We start from the raw sequence: 25,994 nt of genomic DNA on the forward strand, positions 1-25,994 counted from the left end.
GTATGCTCCAAATATGAAGTCAAGGAAGAAAACATAATTGCGTATGTTACAGATAGTGCCAGGTACATGACAAAATCTGCTGGTACCCTTGAAGGTGTATTTGGTGACCACATGTACCACATACAAAGTTGGGCCCATAAAGTAAACAAAATGAAAGCGGATTATCCTGAATTTGCAGCTGCTGCTTTAAAGTTAATATGGATACCTGCAACGAATGTGGACTCAGAAAGATCTTTTTCTAAGTATTCTGTAGTTGTGACAGAAGAAGATCTCTAAAACCAGAGAATGCTGAACTGCTGACAATGGTGGCTTTTTCCTGAGCTTAATTATATTGCATTTATAGAACAAAAGTTTAACTGTAGTTTCTATTTTAATTAATTTAGACTCTCTCCTGAACTCAGGAACAGTAATTACCTGCATAAGAATACTAAATATTTTAGTTGTTAATTTTTTATGTACTCTCAACATAGTATTCTTTAATGTGCATATTTTAAGTCTCTAACCACGAATTATTGAAGCATTTGATCAAGGCAGCTCTGCTAGGTGTGTACATGTTATTACATGTGTTTTAATTTTTTATGACGATAAAGACGAAATCCACAATTCTTAATGACGAAAAGTCCTTTTTCATAACACCATAAAATCTTGGCTCTACTGATACATCATTAGTAACTTGCGCTAAATGTGATAGAGATACCTAGAAAATCATCCTTATTATCTGGAATAATTTTTCTCCAGGATTTTATTAGCGTTGGTGGCTTTACTTGATCCTGTGCTGCAGCAGTTTCGTAAATAGCATCCAGAACACTAATTTTTCCCAAATGAGTTTAAATAATTTCCTTTGCCATTGTGTTTCTGGAGCAAACTTGAACAGAAGATTAATTTCAAGGTAGAAATCACACCTTGATCCACGGGCTGGATTAGTGCAGTGACATTTGGTGGCAAATATTCAATAAATATTCCACCATTATCTGATTTCAGTATGAATGCATTTGTGTAGAGGGGGCACTATCTTGAACAAACAGCACTCTTTTCTGGCATCTCTTTTCTTCTCAGAAATTCACAGACTTCAACCACTTCTGGTACAATCGAACCACATCTTAAATATGACTATCCATCCATGCTCCTTTTTGTTTGAAATACTTGCATGTTCAAGTGAGCTTTTGCACCAGTAAAAGATTGAGGCTTTTTTTTTTTTTTTGCATTTCCTGTGACAGCTAATTTTAGCCTGTGTGTCCCTGAAGCATTTGAACTACACGTAACTGTCAGTGTTTCTTTATTAGCCTTGTGGCCTTGCACACACTGTTCACTCTCTGATGCTAGGGTTTGTGTTGGTAGACATTTCCAGTGTAATCCAGTTTCATCGGCATTGTAAATTTGATCTGGAATTAAATTTTCTCTTTCAATGAGTTCCTGAAACCCGCTGTGAAATGCATCTGCAGCTGTTTGATCCCCACTGAACTTTTAATCTTTGATACTAATTTCACCAATTCTATGATTATTTTTGAATCTCGTTAACCATTTAAAAGAAGCATCGAAGTTCCCTTCCAGACCCAGAATTTCAAAAAAAGACCTGTGCTTGTGTACTGTAAATTATACCAGAGACAGGGGTCCCTCTAGCCCGTTGTTGATTAACCCATTCTACCGTGGCCTTGTCCAGATCTTGATACGTGGGTTGCTTTATGGTTTTGCGTTTTTGCAAACCACATTAGAGTCAGATGTGGCATCAAAATATAACAGCTGAACCTTTTTCTTTCTTAAATCACGTACAGTTGGTTCCCCAATGCCATAATCTTGGGACAGCTATTTTGTACTGCATCCTTTCTCTAGCTGGTCGATAAATTAAAATTTTTGTTGAATGTCAACACCTGTTTGCATGTATTATTAGACATTGCTGTCTAAAGTTGACAGAAAACAATACAGCAATATGCGACTGCTACCTGGAAACTACGCAGGCCAGTCACAGAACAGCAGTGCTGTGCTGGCGCCAACCCGAGCACGGTTCACAAGGACACTTACAGGGGTGCGTTTATAATTTATCATGATGCATACTAACACCAAAAATGTATGTACTATGTTTGGCAGCATTTTTCATCCTGAATCGCAGCATAAAATTCTCCGTCACACCTATAGATAACAAAAAATAGAAAAAAAGTCAAAAATAATTTTTGTGGTTAATGAAAGTGAAATACGGCACGGTTAACCCGCAAACTGGTTCACCTGCACCCAGGTAATTTGGAGTCTACTGTACGTGGTAATTTAATTCAGTAAAAATATTTTCTAGACCTACTTCAGAACAAAAAAGATTACCTTTTTCCACTTTCCCTGTACTACATTTTATTAATTTATGAGTATTAGGATTGGGGTTGTTAATTATACTCCAGGATATCAGTCATCAAAGTTACGAATGGTTTTCCACCTAATTTAATACTGTCACACCGGGCACTTCTCAGTACAGACATTCTAACATTAAAAAAAGGACATCAGCATTGGACCATAGATGACAAGAGAGCATAGATACATATACAGTATTGATGTTACACTCAACACTCCTCCCCAATGATTATGTTTTTTTTTTTTTTTTTTTAATGTAACAGTATATACAAAAACAGAACTTACATTTTCCACTTGACATTTTCATGATACAATTCTTTTAAAATTAACCTTATACAATGTCATAACATATGACTAATACAATCCTAACTCCTTCAACAATACTCTAAATACCTCAGCAGTTAGTGGCTTAGTTAAAATGTCAGCTAGCTGGTCTTTTGTGTTAACATATTTAAGCACCACCTCTTTTCCTTCAACTTTGTGTTTTACAAAATTCATTTTTACGTCTATGTGTTTCAGACGTTTTTGATCCCACCTGCTCACTGCTTTTATGGTACTAATGTTGTCTTCATACACTATCATAGTATCACACTTAATATTTATTTCATTTAGTATCTTTTTAATCCAACACCCTTCCATCACAGATTCACATAGTGCTACAAACTCAGCTTCAGTAGTGCTCAAGGCAACTGTTGACTGTTTCCTTGAACGCCACACTACTGTATTATTATAAACCTTAAAAACATATCCTGAAATTGATTTTCTGTCTTGTTCCCTCGCAAAGTCAGCATCAGCATACCCTACTAAAGGGTAATTTTTTTCAGTTTTATTGTAACGCAATTTATAATGAAGTGTGCCCTTAAGGTACCTTAGCACCCGTTTCAGGCTGTTCCACAATAGTTCACTGGGTTTTGATTGAAAACGTCCTAGGTAAGACACTGCAGCTGTTATATCAGGTCTAGACCCAACTGAGGCAAACATCAGAGAACCAATACATGACCTGCACTTGGCTTCTTGCCTCATATCAATCATTTCAGATTCTGACAATTTACAATTAACCTCCATGGGTGTCTGCACCGACCTGCTTTCATACATTCCGAACAATTTTAATACATTCTTTAAATAGTCCCTCTGGTCAAGTACCAAACCATCTCTCTCTTTACAAATATTAATACCTAAATATCTCAAATTTTCACAACCCATGTCTTTCATTTTAAACTCTGAGCTCAAAATTTTCTTAACCCACGTTATTTTTTCCATCGTATTACTTAGAATTAATATGTCATCAACATACAAAAGAATGTAAACATCTACATTCACATATAAGCAATAGTCATTTTCAGAACGTTTAAACCCGTGATCTGTAACAAACTTTGAAAATCTCTCATACCAGCACTTGGGAGACCTCCTAAGACCATACATAGATTTCTTAAGTCTGAGAACACAATTCTGGTTTACTTCTATTCCTACCGGAGGTTCTAAATACACTTCCTCCTTTATTTCACCATACAAAAAGGCTGCTCTTACATCCATTTGATGTATGTGATAATCACGTTGAACTGCAATTGACAACAATATCCTCAGAGTTTGTAATTTCAACACTGGTGAATAACTATCCTCTAATAAGCCTTCTTGTTGGAACCCCCTTGCTACTAAACGAGCCTTGTACAGACATGAATCACCAAATATCTTTTTTGAAAAAATCCACTTAGTATCAATAGGTTTAATTCCCTCAGGTTTTTGAACTACAGTACACTCCCTATTTAACGCGGTTGTCGGGGGACATAACTTTTACCCGCGTTGTTGCATAACCGCGATGTTTCGATGTGACCAAGGTCAAAAGGAATAAAACACCGCCTGTGTTCTAATAGGTCGGCAAGCACGCACAGTATAGACGGCCCGCCTTTGTGCGGACTTTGCATCCGCAGTTTTCACTAAACGCGGGTGAAAAAATAAAAATAATAAATTTTCAAGATAAATATTAAATGTTGATTTTTTTTTCCCCGCATGCCGCGCACAGTTTGTCGCACGGCCTACGAGCGCGCCACACGCCGCCATACACACGTGCGGCACACAAGCTGCTGCCAGTCTCGTGGTGTCAGCCACAGTATCTGCTTCGTCTGAGTGTCCGTAACAAAGTAAGTGCAGTGTGTGCGGTTACACACGATTCTGTGGTCAAAGTCTTCTAAATAGAAAGGCCATAGTAATACTTCAAACCGAATATGAATCGCAAAGTACCGAGTTCGATTGACAAAATAAAAATTCTAGATTTACGTACTTACAGATAGCGTGTCTTTTGCAGAAGTATGCAGCAGATACGTGAAAAACGATTCTAGCATTCGTACAATATAAAATAAAGAATAGTCTATCGTGTAAAGTGGTTAAACTTTGTTATCCATGCTTACAGTAAATTATAAATGGTCACATGTGGGATACAAAAATTTCGCCAAAATAATTTTAGCGCAATCAGTGGCGCCGTATTAAAAAGTCTGTTAAACGTTGTCTTTACTTATTCCATCAAACGCTGTGTCGAGTTGCTGAGTGTGTGTGGCTCGGATCGGCAAGTGTTATATTCCCCAGCCTCTGGTTAAAGGTCGGGAGGCCGCTACACATAAACATATCCGGGGCTTGTTTACTACCTCACGGCAAAAGTGGTACAGTATGGTTCACGTAAGTATTGGACCACTCGGAATTCCTCGGCAAAGATTAAAAATACGCTAGCTGATTTACTTTACTATTTAATGTTAAAACATTATACCAAAGTAAAAAGATGAACGTGTATAATACAACGAATAATATTACGTCTGTAGGTTCAATTGTAACAAAACATTTATATGTCTCCGCTTGTCAACACACGTGAACACGAGAAGTGTGCAGACGGAAATGAGTAAACTACTCAAGGTCACCAGACTTCCCCCCTTTCGGCTTAATCGCCCCTCTCATCACTGGCGCTTATATTCCACTCCTCCCGTCTACACGGGTGTCTTGGTCGCATATTCTCTGCTCGCCTCTCCCCTCCCAGCGCTTGCCGTCAACCAAGACTATCCAACATCAATCCAACATCAATCCCCAGCCGAGTCACGCTGGATAATGTCGCTGGACGGTGGGCTTTATCGGGTCCCCTGTCCGATGCTTTATTTGTGGGTTAAAAAAATGTTAAGAACTAGTGTTTCAGAAAATAACACTGGGCTGGATTGGACCATAATTTGAAAACACTACAAGATAGAGGAATAATGTACGGATATATCTTGTTTAGAATTTCACTGCGGACATTTTCTACGCCTAGGCTTTTTTCTGCCCGATGCTTAGATTGTGAGTTACAACGCAAAATTATCCTAATCGGCTGTCAACCATTTATTGCATTATTATTACAGTAGCACCTCGTTAATCCGTGACGCGCTAATTCGGGAATCGGATAATCCGGGACGATTTAAAAGTGCAGAAAAAAAAAAGAAGTAAAAATTGTCAGCGCTTAAAATTAACGTCACGCGGGCCGGCGGCCGGCAAACACAGCAAGCCTTCGCATGGGCCGCCAAACTCTGCAACTCTGTTTGTACCGACCCTTTGTGTCGTCCTCCTTTCAGCTGTCACATTTGTCACTCTTTAAACTTGAGGGGGATGTCCTGACTTCTGCTTCCCGTCTCCCTTTGTTTGTTTCCACCCGCCAACGCACGGCAGGCGCCTGACGAGTGACGTGTCTGGCTGGCATTCGGCTGGACGAAGTGGGATGAGGGGGGGGGGGGGGGGGGGCTACCCAAAATTTATGTGTGCAAGTTCAGCACGATCTTATCTTTCTCTCTTCGGCTGTTGTAAATGACCGTGAACTAATGGCTAGGCAGTGCCGTATTTTTTTAAGCCGAGACTAATTCGAAGACGGCCCTTACCGTGAATGGATTATCCGGGTTTATTACTTTTTTTTTTACAGGATTTTAATTATCCGGGCATCGGCGGGTCCCAATTAACACGAATAATGGAGAGTTTACCATTTTTTATCCATCTGCTGCCAAGGCGCAGTAAGCCTCGGGAGATGTTACGTCACATGACCTTGGCCTTAACCCAGCTGCACGCTGGTGTCTAAGAAGCTTGACAAGACCTTCCGGGCTTTTAATCGCTACTTCCCAAGTCTGATTATCTTCTAATACACTGATTTCTTCTTTTATTGCATTATACCACTGATCACTATCCTCCATGTTACCTACATCCTCATACCTCAACGGTATGTTATCCTGATATGAAGTACACATAGCAAACAAAATTTCATCCTCACTGTCTGAAAAATATTCTACATAATTATCAAATCGTTTGGGTCTAACTACTGCCCTTTTTCCTAAACCTCTTGCATTCGATTTGTCCATACCTGTATGTTCCTCACTCTGTTGAACCTCTTTATTTACATCCATACCTACGCCGTTATCTACATGTGTCCAGTCCCTGTTAGGTAATTCATGAATTTCTGATTGTGTTTTTTTAGTCTCTGGTACTAAGTTAGGTATACTCTCATCAAATATCACATTCCTTCCAATTGTTATTTTCCTCTGCTCTTTATCCCACAGGCGGTAACCTCTTTGGCCATAGCCAACCATTACTAACTTCTGTGCTTTAGGGTCTAATTTTGATCGTGTTTCTTTTGGAATGTGATTAAATGCACTACTACCAAATACCCTGAGTTTACTTAAGTTAGGTTTTTTACCTTCCCACAATTCAAAAGGTGTTTTGCTATGAACTGAGGTTGGACTTCTATTTGTGGCATGAGCTGCAAAATAAATCGCTTCTCCCCACATATCTTTAGGCAAAGTAGATTCAACCAAGCAAGTTCTTGCTTTGTCAACTAAGGTTCTATTGAACCTCTCTGCCACTCCGTTTAATTGGGGATTGTAGGGTACAGTGAACACCATCCTAATACCCTTACTACTACAAAACCTTTTAAATTCTTGATTAGCATATTCTCCTCCATTGTCAGATATCAATTTCAAGATATCTGCACCAAAATGTTTGGTTGCATAATAGAAAAAATCTTTGAATTTTTCCAGTACCTCACTCTTATTTTTTATCAAGTAAATTACAACAAAATGTGTGTAATCATCAATGAATGTAACAAAGTAATTACATCCATCCCAAGATGTTGGGCTAATAGGACCACACACATCAGTATGGATTATTTCTAATGGTTTGACTGCCCTATCATATTTTCCTTTATAAGGTAGTTTAGACATTTTCCCTAAGATACAAGGTTCACACATTGCGTTGAAACTATCTACATTTGCTATATCATTTAAACCATCAACCAAATTATGTTTCCACAACAGTTTCAAATTTGAATATCCTAAGTGCCCAAGGCGTCTATGCCATAAATTAACCGATTCATTTTCATTGACATTCCCCTTTTGAGTACATGAATAGTTTGTCTCTGGACCATCCAATATCATCTCAACTGTATATAGTGAGCCTTGCTTACAACCAAACAAGATCAACTTGTTGTTCAAAAAAATCCTTACACAGCCCTTATCAAATAACACTTTCATACCTTTTTCTTCCAATTTTGAAACTGACAGCAAGTTTTTTCTGACCTCAGGGACATGATACACATTTGTGATAGTACAATAAATTGGATCATTATTATAGTTGTAACCACATACCTTTACATTCCCAATACCAACAGCTTCCAATTCGACTCCATTTTTAGCAGCACATATTCGTCTTGGTGCACTTAGCTCTATGTAATCTGAAAAAAACCCTTTCTCTCCCACAATATGAACTGAACTTCCCGAATCAACACAAAAAACAATTTTACTACCTTCCTTTTTTTCACTTTCATTTCTAAACTCATCTGCCAAAAACACCACTCGACTTGAATCACTATCTTCTTCTGCGATGTATGATCTAGCTGGCCCACCTCTTCTTGCGCCAGAGAACCTGCCTTTACTTGTTGCTCTTCCGAAGCTGTAGTTGCTGCTGTAATTTCTGCCTGTTGTTTGCTTCGCTCCTCGGGATGACCCCTCTGTCGGTTGTACTGCATCTGGACTTCTGTAACTTGATCCTCGTAACTTCACACGACACTGGTATTGTTTATGGCCCTTTTTTCCACATGAATAGCAGAAAAAGGCATAACCTCCAGTTTCATTCTCTTCACCTCCACTTTTCTTCCGTTTCTCCTCCTCCCCTAGGAGGCGATCCTTGACCAAGTTCATGGTTAGGTTTTCCATAACCTCTAATGCAGTGACTATACTTGTATAGGATTTAGGCATTGAGAGTAAAATATAGTTTACTTTTTCTTCTTCCGACAGTACACTACCAGCGTCTTTCAATTTGGAGTAAACTTCTTCCATTTGTACGAAATGTTCCATGAGCAAATTTCGTTCATTATATTTCATTGTATTCAATTGTCGGCGTAAGAAAAGTTTACTTCGCACTCCTTTTTTCTTGAAATTGTCCTCCAAGTTTTTAAACATGGCGAATGTGGAGTTTTCATTGCGTAAATATTCTAAGTGGCTATCCGCAACAGCTGCTATCAAAATAGCTTGTGCCCGAGCCTCGGCTGCTTGATTTTTGTCATCCGCTGCAAACCGATCATCTTCAATTGCCTTCGCCACGCCATTTTCTCTCAATATACTCTTGACCCTAAATTCCCAAGCAGAAAAATTTTCTCCTGCAAATGGAACTATACAGTATTTCTCTCGCGATAACATAATGCATTGAAGCCGCAGGAACCACGCTATTCTACCACTGTTAATTATACTCCAGGATATCAGTCATCAAAGTTACGAATGGTTTTCCACCTAATTTAATACTGTCACACCGGGCACTTCTCAGTACAGACATTCTAACATTAAAAAAAAGACATCAGCATTGGACCATAGATGACAAGAGAGCATAGATACATATACAGTATTGATGTTACACTCAACAGGGGTAAGAGGGACAGGTGGTTATATGCATTATACCCCAATCATTTTGTAAGCTGTTACTAGTAAAATTACTGGCATTATGAGATACCAACTGCTCAGACCCCCCAAAAATAACCCAAATTTTCCTTACCAAAATATCACCTGAGTACTTTTTATGTCGCACGTAGGTATTAAGAAACAAAATTTACTTAACTCAGGAATTAAAATTAACATGCAGTTGTTTCCATAAATAGATCCAAGTAATGGTTCAAAAACATTGTTAAACACCCTTTACCATTGCCTTAGAATTTTTTCACTGAGTACAATCCGGATGTACTGTTATTGGCTGTTTCGCCAATTGGCATTGATCTTCACATTCTTTTTGATATGTTTCACAATCCTGCCTCATTTCAGGCCAGTGAAGTTCCTCCGAGATTTTATTAAGTGATTTATCAATTTTCTCATGGAAATATTTTAAAAGCACACTTCTCAATGCACTTGGTACATAAACTTTAGTTTTATTGACTTTCAGTATATATAAAATTACTTTGTCAACTCATACTTCTTTTCTCTGGGATCTCATAAACTATCACAGATTCTTTTTATTTCATCATATTTTTCTTGCCATTCTTTCAATCGCACAAAAACCTTCCTGAAGGTACTTGACACATTACAAGAGACTAAAGTTTCTGTTCTTCTTTCAAAGTTGCAAACTCTTGTGAATCGCGTATTCTAGAATGTGCACCCGCTACACTGTTTTCATTCTCTGTTATGTGTTTGATCTTGGACTCCACCACCGTATTTTCTCTAATTGTCTCGGATGAGAGAAGAACCTCAATGTGTTGTTGCCTAATTGTTCAAAAATGTGGGTTGAATAGTGAGGAAACCAAAGACTAAAAATAAGAAAATGTAATTAATATCCTTGAAGCCTTCTGTTAATTTTGTTACGTGCACCAATGTACACTTAAAACATAGGAGTTTATTGTTTAGGCAAATCTGTAGCAAACCAATTTTACAATTTTTTTAAACATTTTTTACATTCATATTTAGACATAGGCATATATAAAGAAATAGGTTTCTATGTTTTCATTTTTTATTTTTTTTATTAACTCTGCTGTGATTATACAGGTGAGAATATAAATGGTGAATCCACTTTGGCTCACGGGAGCCAGTCATAAACCTTATGTAGGTATTACAGAAACCAACCCTTCGCTCTGAATAATAGCAATATAGTCCACATGAAAATGGAGCGATCTGAAAACTGTTTAATTTAAAAGAAATAAATAAATAGTAGAACTGTATCTGTTTGTTACAATTACTCTTACAAAGATCAAATCACCACTGCCAACCAACCATATCATTAAAAGAATAAGGTTTATTACACTCTTTTACTTAATGGTTGGTTTTCATGGACATGACACTTTCAAGACATTCACAAAAGAAACCTTACCTATTTTTCACTTGTGAATTTTAGGTGGATTTTTATTCTTAAAAATATCTTAAATTTCTCGGGATTACATATTTATAACACTAATAGAGTGGCAACTGTTATTTTTTTTCATTAAATGGTTTTGCAGACTTGCTAACTTTAAGAATTTGTCTGTAAAATTTACTTTTACAATTTTACAAGCAAGTACGTATTAAATTTTACAAATTTATTAGCGGTACGTACAAACACTGTATTGTTTTTTGTGTCTGTGTTGTTATGGTTGTTTGTTTTTCAGTTTTGTGGATTCATGATTAGTCAAAGAATTGGTCTTTAATATACATTATTTTATTTTATTTATATTATTTATTTTATTTATTTTAATTTACATTACATCTTTGAAATTCATTTTGAAACTAAAAGCTACTGATTTTATTTGCTGCAGAGCATCTTTTGTGATCAATATTGAATTGGTTAAATATTAAAGCTTAATGAGAGCACATTTTACTCACTACTAGGGTGTGACTCGCAGATGTTTCAGGAAGTTGGAAATTGATAGACAAATTTTGGACGCATGCATGCCAAATACATCATACAAAATGCAACCACGTACATACCACACAGAAAAAAAGATAAACATTTTCCAACAAGTTCAATTCTTTGATCAAATTATATTTTTTAATGCAGACAAATGAAATAATGTTTTTACACATTAATTTTCTAACTAGTAAAATGGGATGGATATTTGTCATAAATATTTCTGGAAAACCAAATCTTTTCATTTGTATTAGCATGAACATAACATGTAAAAATAGTTTTAATTGTATTACATAAAATAAAGCCTATTCTGTGGGTTTTTCCTTTTTCTAGACGTTAACAGAGGTATTTTTGGCTACGCAAAAATTACCTAACATTTTCTGCCATGTTAAAAATGTACAGAGTTAAAAACTTTAGTATTTATAACAAAAATAGAGAGTGTCACTTGGTTTTCAAAGAATATGCTAACCTTAATAAACAAAGCAACAAGTTCAAATGAGCACTGCCTATGCACAAACTATCAATGCTAAGCATAGCAAAATTAAATTAAATTAATGTTTTACAATGCCATAATTTGATACATAAAAGTTTCTAAAAAAAAAAAGATAATTAGAGTTAATGTTTTGGGATGACTGATTTCTGAAAATGACCAAACTTGATAGTCCAACTTTTAAAACTAATAAAAAGAGTCCCCCGTACACAATTTATTTGACACTGCCTAAAATTCTTCATCAATTAACAGCCTCGTTTATTCATTTCTTGTGTGCTGATAACTGTCTTTAACTTCAAAGTAATAAAAAAAAATTTCCTTCAAAAGATTGAAGGTCATCATCCCCTGCAATACAAAATATCTAACAGGTTGCTCTGCAATTTCCATGAGTACAACGGAGACAGTTCAAGTTTGTCTAGGAAAATTGTAGGGACATAAATGGTTGTCCCATTTTGCAAAACCACTGATATTTCAGTTCCGCGAGGAACTAGTCCAACCTTGCTTAGTGTCGTATAACATTACAGGTCACTCAAAAACTCTTGTTGTGCCACTGCATATGATGAATTAAATTTAATAGCATTTTACCTTTAAATACATAGGAATAAAAAAACTAACCTTTGTGTGTAAAAATATTATGTTCACAACCCATGTTTGCTTTACGTGAGGTCAGAAGATTTCTTCACGAAAAAGGGTTTTCTTTCCTTAAGGCTCTAAAATAAATAATTGGAACAGCTGTAACTCACAGTAAGTTGCGTTTTCTACTCTCGGCATCTTCAATTCTGTAGAAAAGTTGGGAACCTCCCTTCCAACTGGGGTGGCACCGACGTAACTCCATTTTCCATGTCTGCAACAGTTCCCATTTTGTCGCGGTGTGGTGTTCACCGAAATACGCTCGGCTGCATCACACACTGTCCGTATTCGAGGCTTGTATACCACTCTCTCTCTGGCCAACTAAGTTGCTGTTCTTCAACATGCGTAGTAAATAGTGGCATCTCATCGCGCATGTAAAACCAAAATTTTCCAATCGTTCGAACATTCCTATGTTCGTTGAAATGTTAAGTTTAACTATGATCTTGTGATCATTGAAATCAATGATAGTAAAACGTTCACATAATTTAAAGTAAATTTAAAAAATAAGAATTATAAAGGATTCTTATTAGATCAAAGGTAAAACTATCAGAAAATATGTTGCCTAAAATAATAATTCTTTAAAAACCATAGTACCAACACTACAAAAAATTACTTAAGAAAAGAAAAATGGATGTGAGTGTGGCACTATGCCACAGTACTGAGTTTAGTGTTACAGTTAGCTTTAAGGGGTGTTTCTTCCATGAATGCAATGTATGCATTGCATGCCCCAGTATGTGTAATATATATGTTATTAATTGACAAAAGGTCTAATTATATGAATGAAATCGGAGCCCAACAATTGTTTATTGGGCTTCATATTGTTATGAATGTACTGGGAGCACAGCTGTGAGGCACACTAGTGGGCCTTCTAGCAGTCATCTGGCCTGTAGGCCCCTGGGTGGGGCGCAGCCCATTAACACACCGCATACCTTGGCGTTGCTACCCCCTTCCCCCTTATCCCTGGGCTATCTGGAGCGTTCTGTGGGCTCCTGAAGGCTGCCGTTTGGAGTGGCGTAAATAGAACGCCACTCTTTTGAGAGCATGAGGCGTCGAGGGGTGCGAGACCATTCGAGAAGGGGGGCGGAGTGGTATAAAAGTGGCGACGCTAGCCTCCGAGTATGGGGAGTGGAGAGGGTGAGTAAACCCGTGACGAACGACTGGACGACAAGCGACAGTGTATTGGGGACGAGTGGGTATTGCTAGGCAGTGTGTCGGGACAGAAGTGTGGGGTAAAAGATGAGCTGAGCTCCAGTGGGGATAGTGAACTGTGGACTGAATGAAGGAGTAATTGATTGTGAACAGACATTTTAAGTGTTGTAGTTTAATCAATAGTGTAAATATTAGTGATAAATAAAACTGTATTCAAGTAATTGGGCTATCCTTTATGAATGTGTTTCCCCTCTTGTAACAATATTTTATTTTCCTGTGAACTCTCCACTACACACAGGATGGCGCATGCCACGAGATGCGTGTTACCTACAGTTCTGGGAAACAGACATACAACACTCCCATTTAGCTGGTAGGGCTATGACTTCATAGCAGGTGCCATCTTGACATTTACTGCAAATTATTTTGGTTATGTGGCAGTGAAAATGTTAAAACTCTTTTTAGTAGCCTTATCTGTTGCTCGAAAAAGACAGATCCACTTTGAATGGTACAAAATAATAATTTTTTTGGACATTAGTAATTTGCAAATTGGAATTTAAATATTCATTTTACATTCCCTAGCCAAAGTTTTCAGGATATGCCCTTCATACCATCCTAGTTTGTGTTCCCATTGTAATTATCTGACCCCCTTCCACAGAACCGGGCAAGCCGGGCGGTCGCCCAGGGCCCCACACTGGCCCATCTGTTACTAACATAACATGTGTAGAATAGAACTAGGTATTTGTTATATAATGTTACTGTAATATTTTAGTAATACTAAACTGATCCATGTTATTATTAATTTTTAATTTTGAACTTGAAAATAATTTAGCAAAACCATTTTTGAAATTTGGGGTCATGTTATTTGTCACATATGTCGTTTTTTTTGTAGGAGGTATAGTAAATTCCTCTCCAAAATATCAGGGCCCCCGCAAAATAAATGTTCCGTGGGCCCGGCAAACACTGGGACCAACACTACCCTTCCATGTATACCTAAAAGTGTAGCTTAACTAGCAACTTTTTTTCGGCATAAATATAGTAACAAGCAGAGATGTTTAAAAAGCATTTTTGGTTAAGATTTTTATGTTAACACCAACTTGCTTAGAAGATGTATGGAGCAAACTTATATAATAACATTTTCTATATAATATAAAGTTAAAATTAAAAAACTTTTTGAATGCCATTAGATTTGAATAACAAGTTTGTCTTCAACAAGGATCCAATGATTTGGCAGACCTTTTAAATGCATGCAGGTTAATGTATTGTATTGACCTAAGATAATTTTCTACACACAATTTGATGGTTGAGCGTTGTGACACCTAGCAACACCAGCCATGTTGCTGATCAACTGTAACTCACCTGGGAAGGTATGGCGAGGTGAGCTGTGTTTAGGCATTACTTTCGACACAAGGAGGGAGGTCACCTCGCAATTCCTAGTCCTGACTCGTAGGAACATAAACTGTAACTCACCTGAGGTGATCTAGGCAAGGTGAGCCATGTGTTTAGGCATTACTTTCGACACAAGGAGGGAGGTCACCTCGCAATTCCTAGTCCTGACTCGTAGGAACATAAACTGTAACTCACCTGAGGTGATCTAGGCAAGGTGAGCCATGTGTTTAGGCATTACTTTCGACACAAGGAGGGAGGTCACCTCGCAATTCCTAGTCCTGACTCGTAGGAACATAAACTGTAACTCACCTGAGGTGATCTAGGCAAGGTGAGCCATGTGTTTAGGCATTACTTTCGACACAAGGAGGGAGGTCACCTCGCAATTCCTAGTCCTGACTCGTAGGAACATAAACTGTAACTCACCTGAGGTGATCTAGGCAAGGTGAGCCATGTGTTTAGGCATTACTTTCGACACAAGGAGGGAGGTCACCTCGCAATTCCTAGTCCTGACTCGTAGGAACATAAACTGTAACTCACCTGAGGTGATCTAGGCAAGGTGAGCCATGTGTTTAGGCATTACTTTCGACACAAGGAGAGAGGTCACCTCGCAATTCCTAGTCCTGACTCGTAGGAACATAAACTGTAACTCACCTGAGGTGATCTAGGCAAGGTGAGCCATGTGTTTAGGCATTACTTTCGACACAAGGAGGGAGGTCACCTCGCAATTCCTAGTCCTGACTCGTAGGAACATAAACTGTAACTCACCTGAGGTGATCTAGGCAAGGTGAGCCATGTGGTTGGACATTACCTTCAACACATGGAGGGAGAAGACCACACAAAACCCAGTTTTGACTCTGAGGAAATTAATTTTTTCAATCTTGGCTGGCACTTTAATCAAGGATATTGGCACACCATTCAGGTATCCTGGTCACTGTAGTAATCTGTTAGGTTAAAAAACCACACAGCATGCTTGATAAATTATGTTATAGAGTATCAAGCTGAAGAAATAAATAACAGTGTAAAAATGTTCTCTGCTATTTTCCTTACCTAAGTTGTTGTCATTTAAGTACACACTTGTCGTGGTATCCATGCCATGAGATAGTTAAACATATACTTCTACTTAATATTCTTTGGCTATTAAGTACAAAATGTGTGACAATACAAACATTATGTTTTGTATATTTGGCTCAATAATACATATAATAGTATATATTACCTTTATTGAAAATTATTTGTTGGGGGCAAGGAGTAAAAAAAATTTTGATAACAAGGTATAAATTCCAATTAGTATTTGAATACATTTTAACTCACGAAAAACCAGTTTTATAAATATCATAAATATCCTGTGCTGTGATTGTTTTATTGTGAAGACAGGGATTTTTTCTCTCATGCTTTTAAATTAACAGGCTAAATTTCATAGTTTTAGTTGATAGTTACATGTATTTACGAGACATTTTAATAATAGTTTAAAATGTTTATGGAAGTTTAGGTTGTGTTTTTCAGAATTGGGGCAATTTGAATTTAAAAAATATAAGCAAGCATTTTCTTTCTTCAGTTTTCCAAGTCTCTTACTACCCCAGAGTGAATTCTTGATGGGGTAACAAGAGAGAATCTTTTTTGTTTCAGGAAATAGCAGTTCATAAAGACTAAAAATCATGGCTGGAAAGGAATTACAGTCATTTACAATTCCTGCAGTTTCTGCATGCCCATCAAGCAGTGAAATGTGGCATGATAATGATAAATCTGTGGACATCTCTAACCTTCCCCATTCTTCTTTCGGAGAACATTGTAAAATCAATAAACCAGATGAAGGTTTGTGTTTGGGTGAAGGAAGAAAAACAGAAAAGAAACCAGAAGATGTTTGCTTAGCAGAATACTCAAAGGTTTGTAGTAATAGAAGCTTTAGGTGGGAAAATATTTACTCAGTTTATAAGAGAAAACTACTTACATTAATGGGTGGTAGAATATTGGTTCCAGGGCTTCACAAGATTTAATGTGGATCTCTCTGCATAAATGTTTATTACTGTCAAATATAAAGTTTGTGATTATCAGCCCATAAATTAATCACTCTGGTTTCATGAGAAAAATTGTTTACGAAAGGAAAATTAAATTCTTTAATGGTGGTGGGATAGTTTATTTAGATTTTAACAGTGTCTCAACATGCACAAATGATTGAGATTCTGGGAAATAAATCGCTATACAGCGGAAGAATATTTGTTATTAATAAAAGTACCAGTCTCCTATTGCTTTATTTTTTTATTGGCAATCTTAAAATGCCAGTTAAATGCTACATTGGAGTTTTCTCAGCAGCTCAAGAATGATTTTTGAATTAATTTGATTAATACTCTGGAGAAAATTTTTGATTTGAGAGAGTAATATTTTGGAAGTACAGAAATAGTGGAAGAAATTCCAATTTCCAGATCAACATTGAGATATGCTTGCAAGTGAACAGAATTGTAATCCTAAAAAAAAGACATTGCTCACAACATGAGTACTGGTACTTCATAAAAATATCCTGAACTGTTCTCAGATATCCTGTTTCTTTCATAATGTCATATAAGAACCTGAGTTGTGATTAATATTCATAGAGATATCAAGATTGATTGTTACTCTTGTCATTCATGTACTAAAACAAGTTGACATGTAAAGGATAATTTTACACCAAAATTGGTAGGTCAATATTTAGGATTTGTTTATTAATCCAGTGACCACAGAAGAATTGAAAAGTTTATAAGAGAATGGAAATATAATAGAATATTTAAGTTCTTGTTGATTCTTAAAGGATGGCAAAAAAAAATTAGTCTGAAGATAGCTATGCAAGTAGATCATGTGTGGAGTGGAATCTAATTGTGTGTTTTAAAATTGTGGTTAGATCATTTCTTTTATCTCCAAACCATTTCATTATCACGGTATTCATATTCTTTGCCTGTAAACTATTTTTTGAGATATCTGTCTGTTTTGTATATAAAATAGTTGCCGGTAAAATAGTGAAAGTTAACACCTTTTTTTTATTGAAACTTATTTCTATTGAATGTCTATGTAGCTATTTCAAAGAGTTAAATTTTTTTTTATACTAAAACTTTAACGTTTTGATGACTCCCCTACTCACAAGACTTAGTGTGCGACAAACTGGTTATTTTCTTGGTAGAATTAAAAGTTTTTTTAATATCAAGTAGATTGTAAAGAGAAGCGGGTTATGCTTTTCAGGGGTTCATGTTTTAAAACAGTTTGATTATTGCATTCGGTGTGGTCCTTTCAACTTTTGCTTTTCACAGGTGGCTCGACCGCCACTAGTTTTTCAGCACTGGGTGGCCATGTGCCGTGCCTTGCCCCTTGCTGTTAGACGCACCTTACATTTTCTCTGCCTGCCCGCGTTTATTGTCTCCAGTGCCCCATGCAGGCGCTGAGCTGTCAGACACGCCTCCGTGCCTTCTGCTGGCGTGCCATGGCACGGCTGGTAAGACACCGGCGTTGCGCTTCGACACAGACACCGCTGACGTAGCCCTAAGACAGCTTTTTCTCCCCCTTACCCCCTTCTGTTTGGGTTTTCCCTGAACTGCTATAGCATGGATTAACCCTTCCCCCTAGCTTTTGAAGTGCCCCTTGGAATGGGCTCTTTCCTGCCTTTCTACTGCACCACAGCACCTGTTGGTCAATCCAAGCACTAAGTTTACCCCTCATTTTCTCCCCGAGATACCTTCTGTAGCCCGTGTTGCTTCATACAGGTGTTGTACTTGTTCTGTCCGCCAAGGTTGAAATTACTTGGCCCCGCCTCTTTGCTTTCGTTCGCGACCTTATACACCAACTCTCGGACACTGGCAACTAAATCCAGGCCCCTATGCTTCTATTCTGCCCTACACTTGCCATCTTCAGGTCTTTACCCTTCCCCCTCACTCTTGCTTTGTTCCGCCCCCATATGACCACCTTCATTGTTTTTTGTTTTTTAGACAAGGCTACTTTCCACATTTTCAGGACAGTGAACGGGTGTAATATGCAGCTATGACGTTTAGAAAATCCATATTTTGTCATGGTATGATACAGTGAAAGCACAAAATTGAATGTGTGGTGTGGTTTGATGCATGATAGAATTGTTTATTTTTTATGTTTTCTACAATACAGTTTCAACTAAATTTTACCTGGATGTGATACAGCAGTTTGTTGCACCTAAACTGAATGATTTGCAATCCATGGTGATTTTTCAAGATTCTGCACCTGGACATTGAGGATTATGTATTCAAGGTTTCCTGGATGAGACATTTCCAGATAGTGGATTGAGCGTGATGGTCAGACCATGTACACAGATCACCGGACATAGACCGAAACTAAGACAGAGTTAAACATAAAGTATTTTATATGTGGTAAAATTGTAATCAATACCTGTCTTGTGGGAAGGAGATCAAGATATGTATTTTCAAGTAGGAAATCATTATTTGTAATTTCTGTTACGTTCATTTTAACCGAATTCAGAGGTGTGTGTTTATTAAACGCCATATATCAAACAAAAATCAAGATTGCATATATTTTGGTACCAGCAAAAAAAAATCTCTTTAAGAATTATTTCAAAATCAAAAATAAATAAAATTCAAGACAAAACAACATGAAGGACTATGAAGTTGTGTAATAGTTCTCTGCAAATGTGCAGTTGAAATATTTCTCAATAGTCATTGGCTCGTAAAACAAGCATTCAATATCAGATACCTTGGCTTGTGAAACTGCTTTGGAAAACAATTTTTGGTTAGCCTTGCCTGCAGCCAAGGTAACTACAGTAGACATAAGTAGTTTTAACACCATGGAATTTGTGAAAATATATTCCTGTCCTTAAACATTTGGTGCAATGAACTGATATAGGTACTTCAAGATGATGCGAGATGTTATTATTTAATAACGTAGAGTTAGTTGCTAACAGAAGGAGCTGTATCATCCCATGACACACATGTTACTGTCAGGATTTTTCTTTTTTCTTCAACCCATACACACACTTAGTATTTAGTAAATTTAGATGTGATTTGTTGACATTTTCACGGGAAGGTTCGCATCATCAGCCTGTCCTATTTTATTACTACAGTAGAAAAAAAGGTGTGGGGGTAGTCTCCCACTTCTGTCTCCCCTTCTTATGACTGCCACAAGGCAAATTATATTTTGATAGAAATTTGTGAAGGAGGAGAAAGCTCAGATGCTATCATGCTAAAACCGGAGAGTTTTCACAAATATAAGATGGAGTGCTACAATATGTGCACAAATTGCAAAACATTAGTTGCAGTGTTGTGCATGAAATGGTGTCAATTATAGTGCGGTAATGCGAACACAAAGAAAATTTTGTTGAAGCACAGTTCAAAGCGAGGGGTACATGGAATACGCACTACATGTGTCACAAAACCTGTCACGAAGACACGATGATTGCGTGTCTTCACAGTTCTCGGACATTAAAACTTTGGTCGGAAAGGAAGGGAGGGGGTAGAACCATCGACATTGCTCAAGATGTGACGCATGCTCACAAAAAGCATACACACACAACTCTAGGTGGTTTATTTTAGTTTTTCCTTCTTGCCATCAAGCGAGAGCTATCGCCAGAGTCCCGTCCATTTCCTTCCCCTCCCGACAGCAGCCAGTTCCCGACCTAGCCATGCACTCTCCTCTTTTGCCTAGCAGTTTTTGTGCTAACTTCGCGAAAATATACGACCGTTGAAATAAATTCCGAAAAAAAATGTGATTTAAGTTGTTTCTAAAATATTTACAGTTTGGATGTTCAGATAAACGATACTGTATTGTATATAATATTTTTTACTTTCCATTCATGCTGATTAAGAAATTTTTTCTGTGGTACAGAGCTTTGTTATTGGTAAGCCCAATGTAGCTGTGGTTTTGAAGCAGTGATCTTTATCATTTCAGTGTCACTGTATTTTCAATAGCTAGAAATAACTATCCCTCCCTCAATTATTATCACTCATTTTGTTTTGTTAGCCAATTACATACTGGCAGTATACCTTAGTAATGGGTGCTTGTGCTTTCTATTATCATATATTACAAAAATATTTAAAAAGTATTTTTCACTCCATATTGCAAAACCTGGAAAATCTTAACAAAAACTTAGAAAACACCTGGAATTTTGAATCTCGAATTGAGTGGCCATCCTGTATATGGCCCTTAGCATTTGTAAAGTAAAAGTAAAAATTTTAATGCCCCTTTTTATTTTTTCCCCTTTGCTAAAAAAATAAGACAGCGTAAGTTCATTACAGTTTGCAAAAAAGAAAATATCATTGTATTGTGCACTCACTGAACTTGCTCTGTGAGTTCCCACAAAAATACAGGTGTTACTCCAAAACAAACTTTCATAAAAAAAGTCCAGAAGTTTCCCAGACTCGTTGAGCAACACAAACTAGAAAACCTAGCACAAGTACGCTAAAACAAACACGTTTTAAGTATGTAGGGTGCGCAGGCTAACTTAACTAGGCTTGCAGAAGGCAAACAAACCATAAACCTTTTTCCTCTCAAAACAAAACAGTTCACAGTCTTATTTATACACTGCGAAGACATTCTTGCACTCACTTGTGTGAAAGAAACAGTTCTGCTACTTCACACGGGTTTGTATGTTTTCCATCAAATCAACTCTCTGTGCTCGTCTAAAAATCTCATTGGCAAAAAAATGCAAAGTCTCTAATGTTGAGCCACTATCAATAGTGGGGCGAATTATAAAGTGCAACTGACATCCTCGTGCCAAATGAATCATAGTCAAAAGAGTGTATTTTAATCTGGCACTCTGAAAGAGCTTTCTAGGGAAAAAGGGTTTACGTAACATGATTTTCATGTCCATGTTCACACTAAAATGTTGCAAAAACATACTACAGGTTGTGGGTGTAGCGTAACTGAAGAAACTCTTAAGAAAGTTGGCACAGTCTAATCCGAAAGTGGAAACTTGGGTGCGCTGCTGACACGATGGCTTGAGCAAAAGTAAACCGAGTCCGAGACTTACAGTAGCTGACTTGTTGCCAACCCCAGGTAGCACTCCAACAGGCACCTCTCGTACATTGGCGGAGGCTGGTTGCAGCTCGGTCTGGACACACCTGCCTGGGCCAGGCGTGCCGTGGAGTCTGTCCGTGCTGCCACAGCCAACCATCACAGTTGTCACGCTTAGAGCAATTAAGGCCAGATTTAAACTTTTTTAACTTACCATTGACTGAACATCACACATTGTTACAAAAGTAGTTGGAAGGGCCCAAACTACAATCTTAACTTTTTGAGTAAAGGAAAATATTTGAACAGCATTTAGCACCTCTGTTTATAAAATTCATAGACACCAAGTATTCCGTAACTTTCAGAAATATGGAAATATTGTGATGGGAAGTTAAAATGAGATTGAATTTGATGATGGTTATAATAAAAATGTGAGAATTTGGGATACTTCTAATCTTTAATTTTGGACGTAACTTATTCAATTTTGACTGCAAGCCAGAACTTTCAGGAACATCTATCTAACAGTGTCCACCGCACACTGATTTATTGACAAATGAGTCAATCTAGTTCGACAGAAACCTTGTGCTGTTTAAAGAACACATTAACGGGGGATCAAACTTGCAAAGCTAAACTTGAAGTGCCAATGGGATCTTTTCAGGTTCTATAGTTGAACTTCTCTACTATGATACTTTAAATAAATTACACCTTCAAAATTAAACTTAATGAGTGGTTTTGCAGGACCAGTATTTATTACATGACCTCTTTACGTAAGTAAGTAACTATCAGAATGTGAAATGTTTCTGTCTTAGCGGCTTTAAAAACAATGAACTTTACTTTAATTTAAATTAAATCTTTATCTTAAACATGAATACTGCTGTCTTTAAACTAAACATCTGACATTAAGTAGCTTCTTTATGGTTCTCGTAACACTAAACAGTAAATTGAACTTATGACTAATACACTTAAATTAAACATTACTAAAGGGATTGGATCTTCAGTTTGGCATGTCATGAATTAACTTACCTTAATTTACTTAAAACATACAATAACGACATAACTGGTGTTGCTATTCCATGCTGACTTTTCACCTGGGTTCTCTGCCCTCTCACTGGTCAGTGTCTAATTGGAGCGTCTTTCCCTCTTGTCCACTGGCGTCGAATGCTTCATTGCCAAGCTCATTGAGTTGCTGGCGCTGCAGTTCAGCATAACACTTGCCTTCTCGTATTCTTTCGCTCGTGCACGCCCACAATACTGATTGGCATACAAAAGTCCTGTTACCTGCCATCCTCAAACAAACAAAAAGTGAGCTGGAACCTTCAAAATCAGTGATAGCTAGTGACCAAGCCTACCTTATCTCACACTCAGTGCTATTCAGACTGATTGAAAATGAACCACTTCAAAAATAAGCTATGAATCATAAAGAGAAAAGCAAATAACCATTAACAATGAAATTTAAAAAAGAATCACTTCATAACAGTACGGTACATATGTATTTTCAATGTTAATTTTCAGGAAGCTCAGGTGATTAATGAAAACAAAGATATTTCAGTTGGTTGACATCGTCCAAATAAAAATGTACTATAGCAAAGCAATTCAATCCCCCATACACCAACAAAAAATATGGTTGTTTTAAGTTTTCACTGTCTTGCAGAAAAACAGAGATTTTTGCCATAGAAATATTAAATTATTTTGTTATTCATAAAGTTTACAAATAAAATTATTATCAGTAAAACTATAAACACTAACATTCAACCAACTGAATGAACTAGTAGAAGATGACGTTATAGCATGACTTACTGTATTTTTGTCGAGGTTCTAAGGTGGCCTTCCCTGAATGTAGTGTGCAGTGTTTGACACACTGCATGACTCATGTTTATGTGTACCTTAAAACGGGTTGAATAGAAACAGTAGGATGAATAGAGACAAAACTTCATATACATATATTACTTTAAATACTATAAGTTTGTACTGAAAATTATTTTTAAATATTATTGCTTTTGGGTTGGCAACTCTTTAGACCAACAATGAAATTGTTTTGTTTGTTTGGCAGCACTGTATGTTAATGTTTATCCTTGTGTCTGTCTTGAAAGTTTTCAAGATGTTTTCCTACCTTCTTTGAACTTATCTGGTAAGTTTACATGTATTCTATATGTTATAGTTAATTGCATGGTAAATACTACCTATAACATCAATATAAAACACGGTAATCACACGGAGGGGAATTAAATATCCTAAAAGGTTCATGAATGAACTCCTCAGAGGCATCAACCTTCGGATGTTTGCAGCTGCTGCAGACGGCAGCATACTATTACCCCCTTATGTTGTGTATAAGGCATTCATATCAAAGCTGGACCGAAGGTGGGCCAAAATATGCAACATATAATCGAATGAAATCTGGCTGGTTTGATTCGTTCTGCTTCGAGTTGAGGGCGTGCCGGTGTTAAGGTTCGAATTATTGGTGGAAATAGTGGGCTCCACCACGTGAGTGGGCACGTGGACCCGGCTGGAAACTCTTGCTCAGGGCGTTACGTGGCCCGTGTGCGGCGAGATATTAGCCTTCCTGATTTTAAACGCAACACCTGTTCCTAACTGAGCCCGCTCTCAGCGTCGGGCACGCTTCTAATTAACCGCAGTGGGCTCTCAGGGCGTCCCACACGCCACTGACCAGGTTAAGGACCCACGTGGCCCCCCGAACACAAAGACATGTGACTCAATTAAGTTGGTTTTATTTACTCACACGTTACACGCCCTCATACAATCCTTCCTTGATACTGTTAGAAAACGCCCGAGACACGAATAGATTTAGTTGAGGAGGCGAACCACGCTCGTGGTCGCCTCAAGTCGTTACTTATAACACGGGTGGTTAAAAACTCCGGAGAGTATAATAAGAATTACTAATTAAACAGTCTCACCGACCGAGAGAGGCCCCGAGGATAGAAAGAAAACGATTTGAATAAATTAACTGAGCAGAACTACTTATTGGTGAAACAACGGTGATGTCCTCGGGGTGTCTGCAGAGACGTCCACTCTCGGCCGGCTGAAGAAGGAGACTGGGCTGAGACAAGGGCTTGCGGCAGGCAACATGGCGCCCTTCGCGCCAAACACAATTACCGTTAACATCTTAGCTATTGTGTGCCCCGGGTTATTATAGAAAATAACATGAACTCTTTATAAAAATACCAGATACACATCCACGACCAGACCGTCTGTAATTATTACGTATGTGGTAAAAAATAGTTTAAATCAAGTTAAATGCTAGTTCCTCCGTCGCCCGCTAGGGAGCGTCCTTGTCCGTGCTTGCACATATTTTGTTACAAAAACATAAAATAATATTGAAACAAAAGGCACTCACATACAGAATCGTCGTGACACTATTTTGGGGCGAAAAGAAAAGGATTACAATATTTATTAATACATATTAGGGGTGCGGCGCACTGCAGCTAAGTGCACTCTTGCCGGGCTAGCAACACACGCACACACGCACGCACAAGCGGGAGGTTTGAACACAGATGGTGGTGTTTGGGGTGGTGGCATATTGGGCTGAAAGGGGGCAGCAGGCCCGGACGACGTCAAGAGTATTGGGTCCTTACAGTTGCTGTCCCATATCTGAAAAAGCTAGAAGTGAAGAAATTTCTCATTGGAGACAATTTATCTTAGCACCTGTCCCTAGAATCAGTTAAGCTGTGTCAAGATGACGACTTAATATTTATATTCCTACCAGCAAATTCAACGCACATAACACAACTGCTGGACGTATTTTTTCGACCTCTTAAAACTACTTGGCGCCAAATATTAGAGGTATGGATGAAATCTCAGGAGTAAATGAGGCAAAAGTTCCTAAGTATAAATTTCCTCTGCTTTTAAAAAAGTTGTCGTCCTTGAAAGAAGAAAATGTTATTCCAAATTTTAGGAAATGGGGGATTGTGCCTACACCGCATTAACGTGTTGTCAAATGCTCCCAGGTACTGGTATAGACAATAACCAGGATCTGAACAACCTTGAAGAATTCACTAATGCTGTTGACAAGATCTTTAAAGAACTCCTTCGAAGTCTTAGGCAAGACCAGATTCCTGAACCAAAAAAAAAAAAAAAAAAGTGAATGTCCAACCCGGCGGAAGTGTTGCAGTTGATGACTTTGAGGACGTAGTTGGGAATGATGTAAACCACCCCCCCCCCCTCCTCCATACTTCACTTTACAGTGACCCAA

The 25,994-nt window shown here is 37.7% G+C and overlaps 1 protein-coding gene across 4 annotated transcripts in view; it reads left to right on the forward strand.

The window, feature by feature from the left end:
* LOC134529097 (zinc finger protein 534-like) overlaps positions 1–25,994 on the forward strand; it is an 83,485-nt gene that overhangs the window by 10,735 nt on the left and 46,756 nt on the right. For 2 of the 4 annotated variants that reach the window (XM_063362825.1, XM_063362824.1), the window contains exon 2: positions 16,463–16,719. The exons of the other annotated variants lie outside the window; for them this stretch is intronic. In XM_063362825.1, coding sequence (XP_063218895.1) covers positions 16,492–16,719 — 228 coding nt within the window. In that variant the 5' untranslated portion in view covers positions 16,463–16,491. The remainder of the gene's footprint in view (positions 1–16,462; positions 16,720–25,994) is intronic. 4 annotated transcript variants of the gene reach the window in all.

The sequence above is a fragment of the Bacillus rossius genome, chromosome 2 (genome assembly GCF_032445375.1).
Source record: "Bacillus rossius redtenbacheri isolate Brsri chromosome 2, Brsri_v3, whole genome shotgun sequence".
In the NCBI taxonomy this organism is placed as follows: Eukaryota; Metazoa; Arthropoda; class Insecta; order Phasmatodea; family Bacillidae; genus Bacillus; species Bacillus rossius.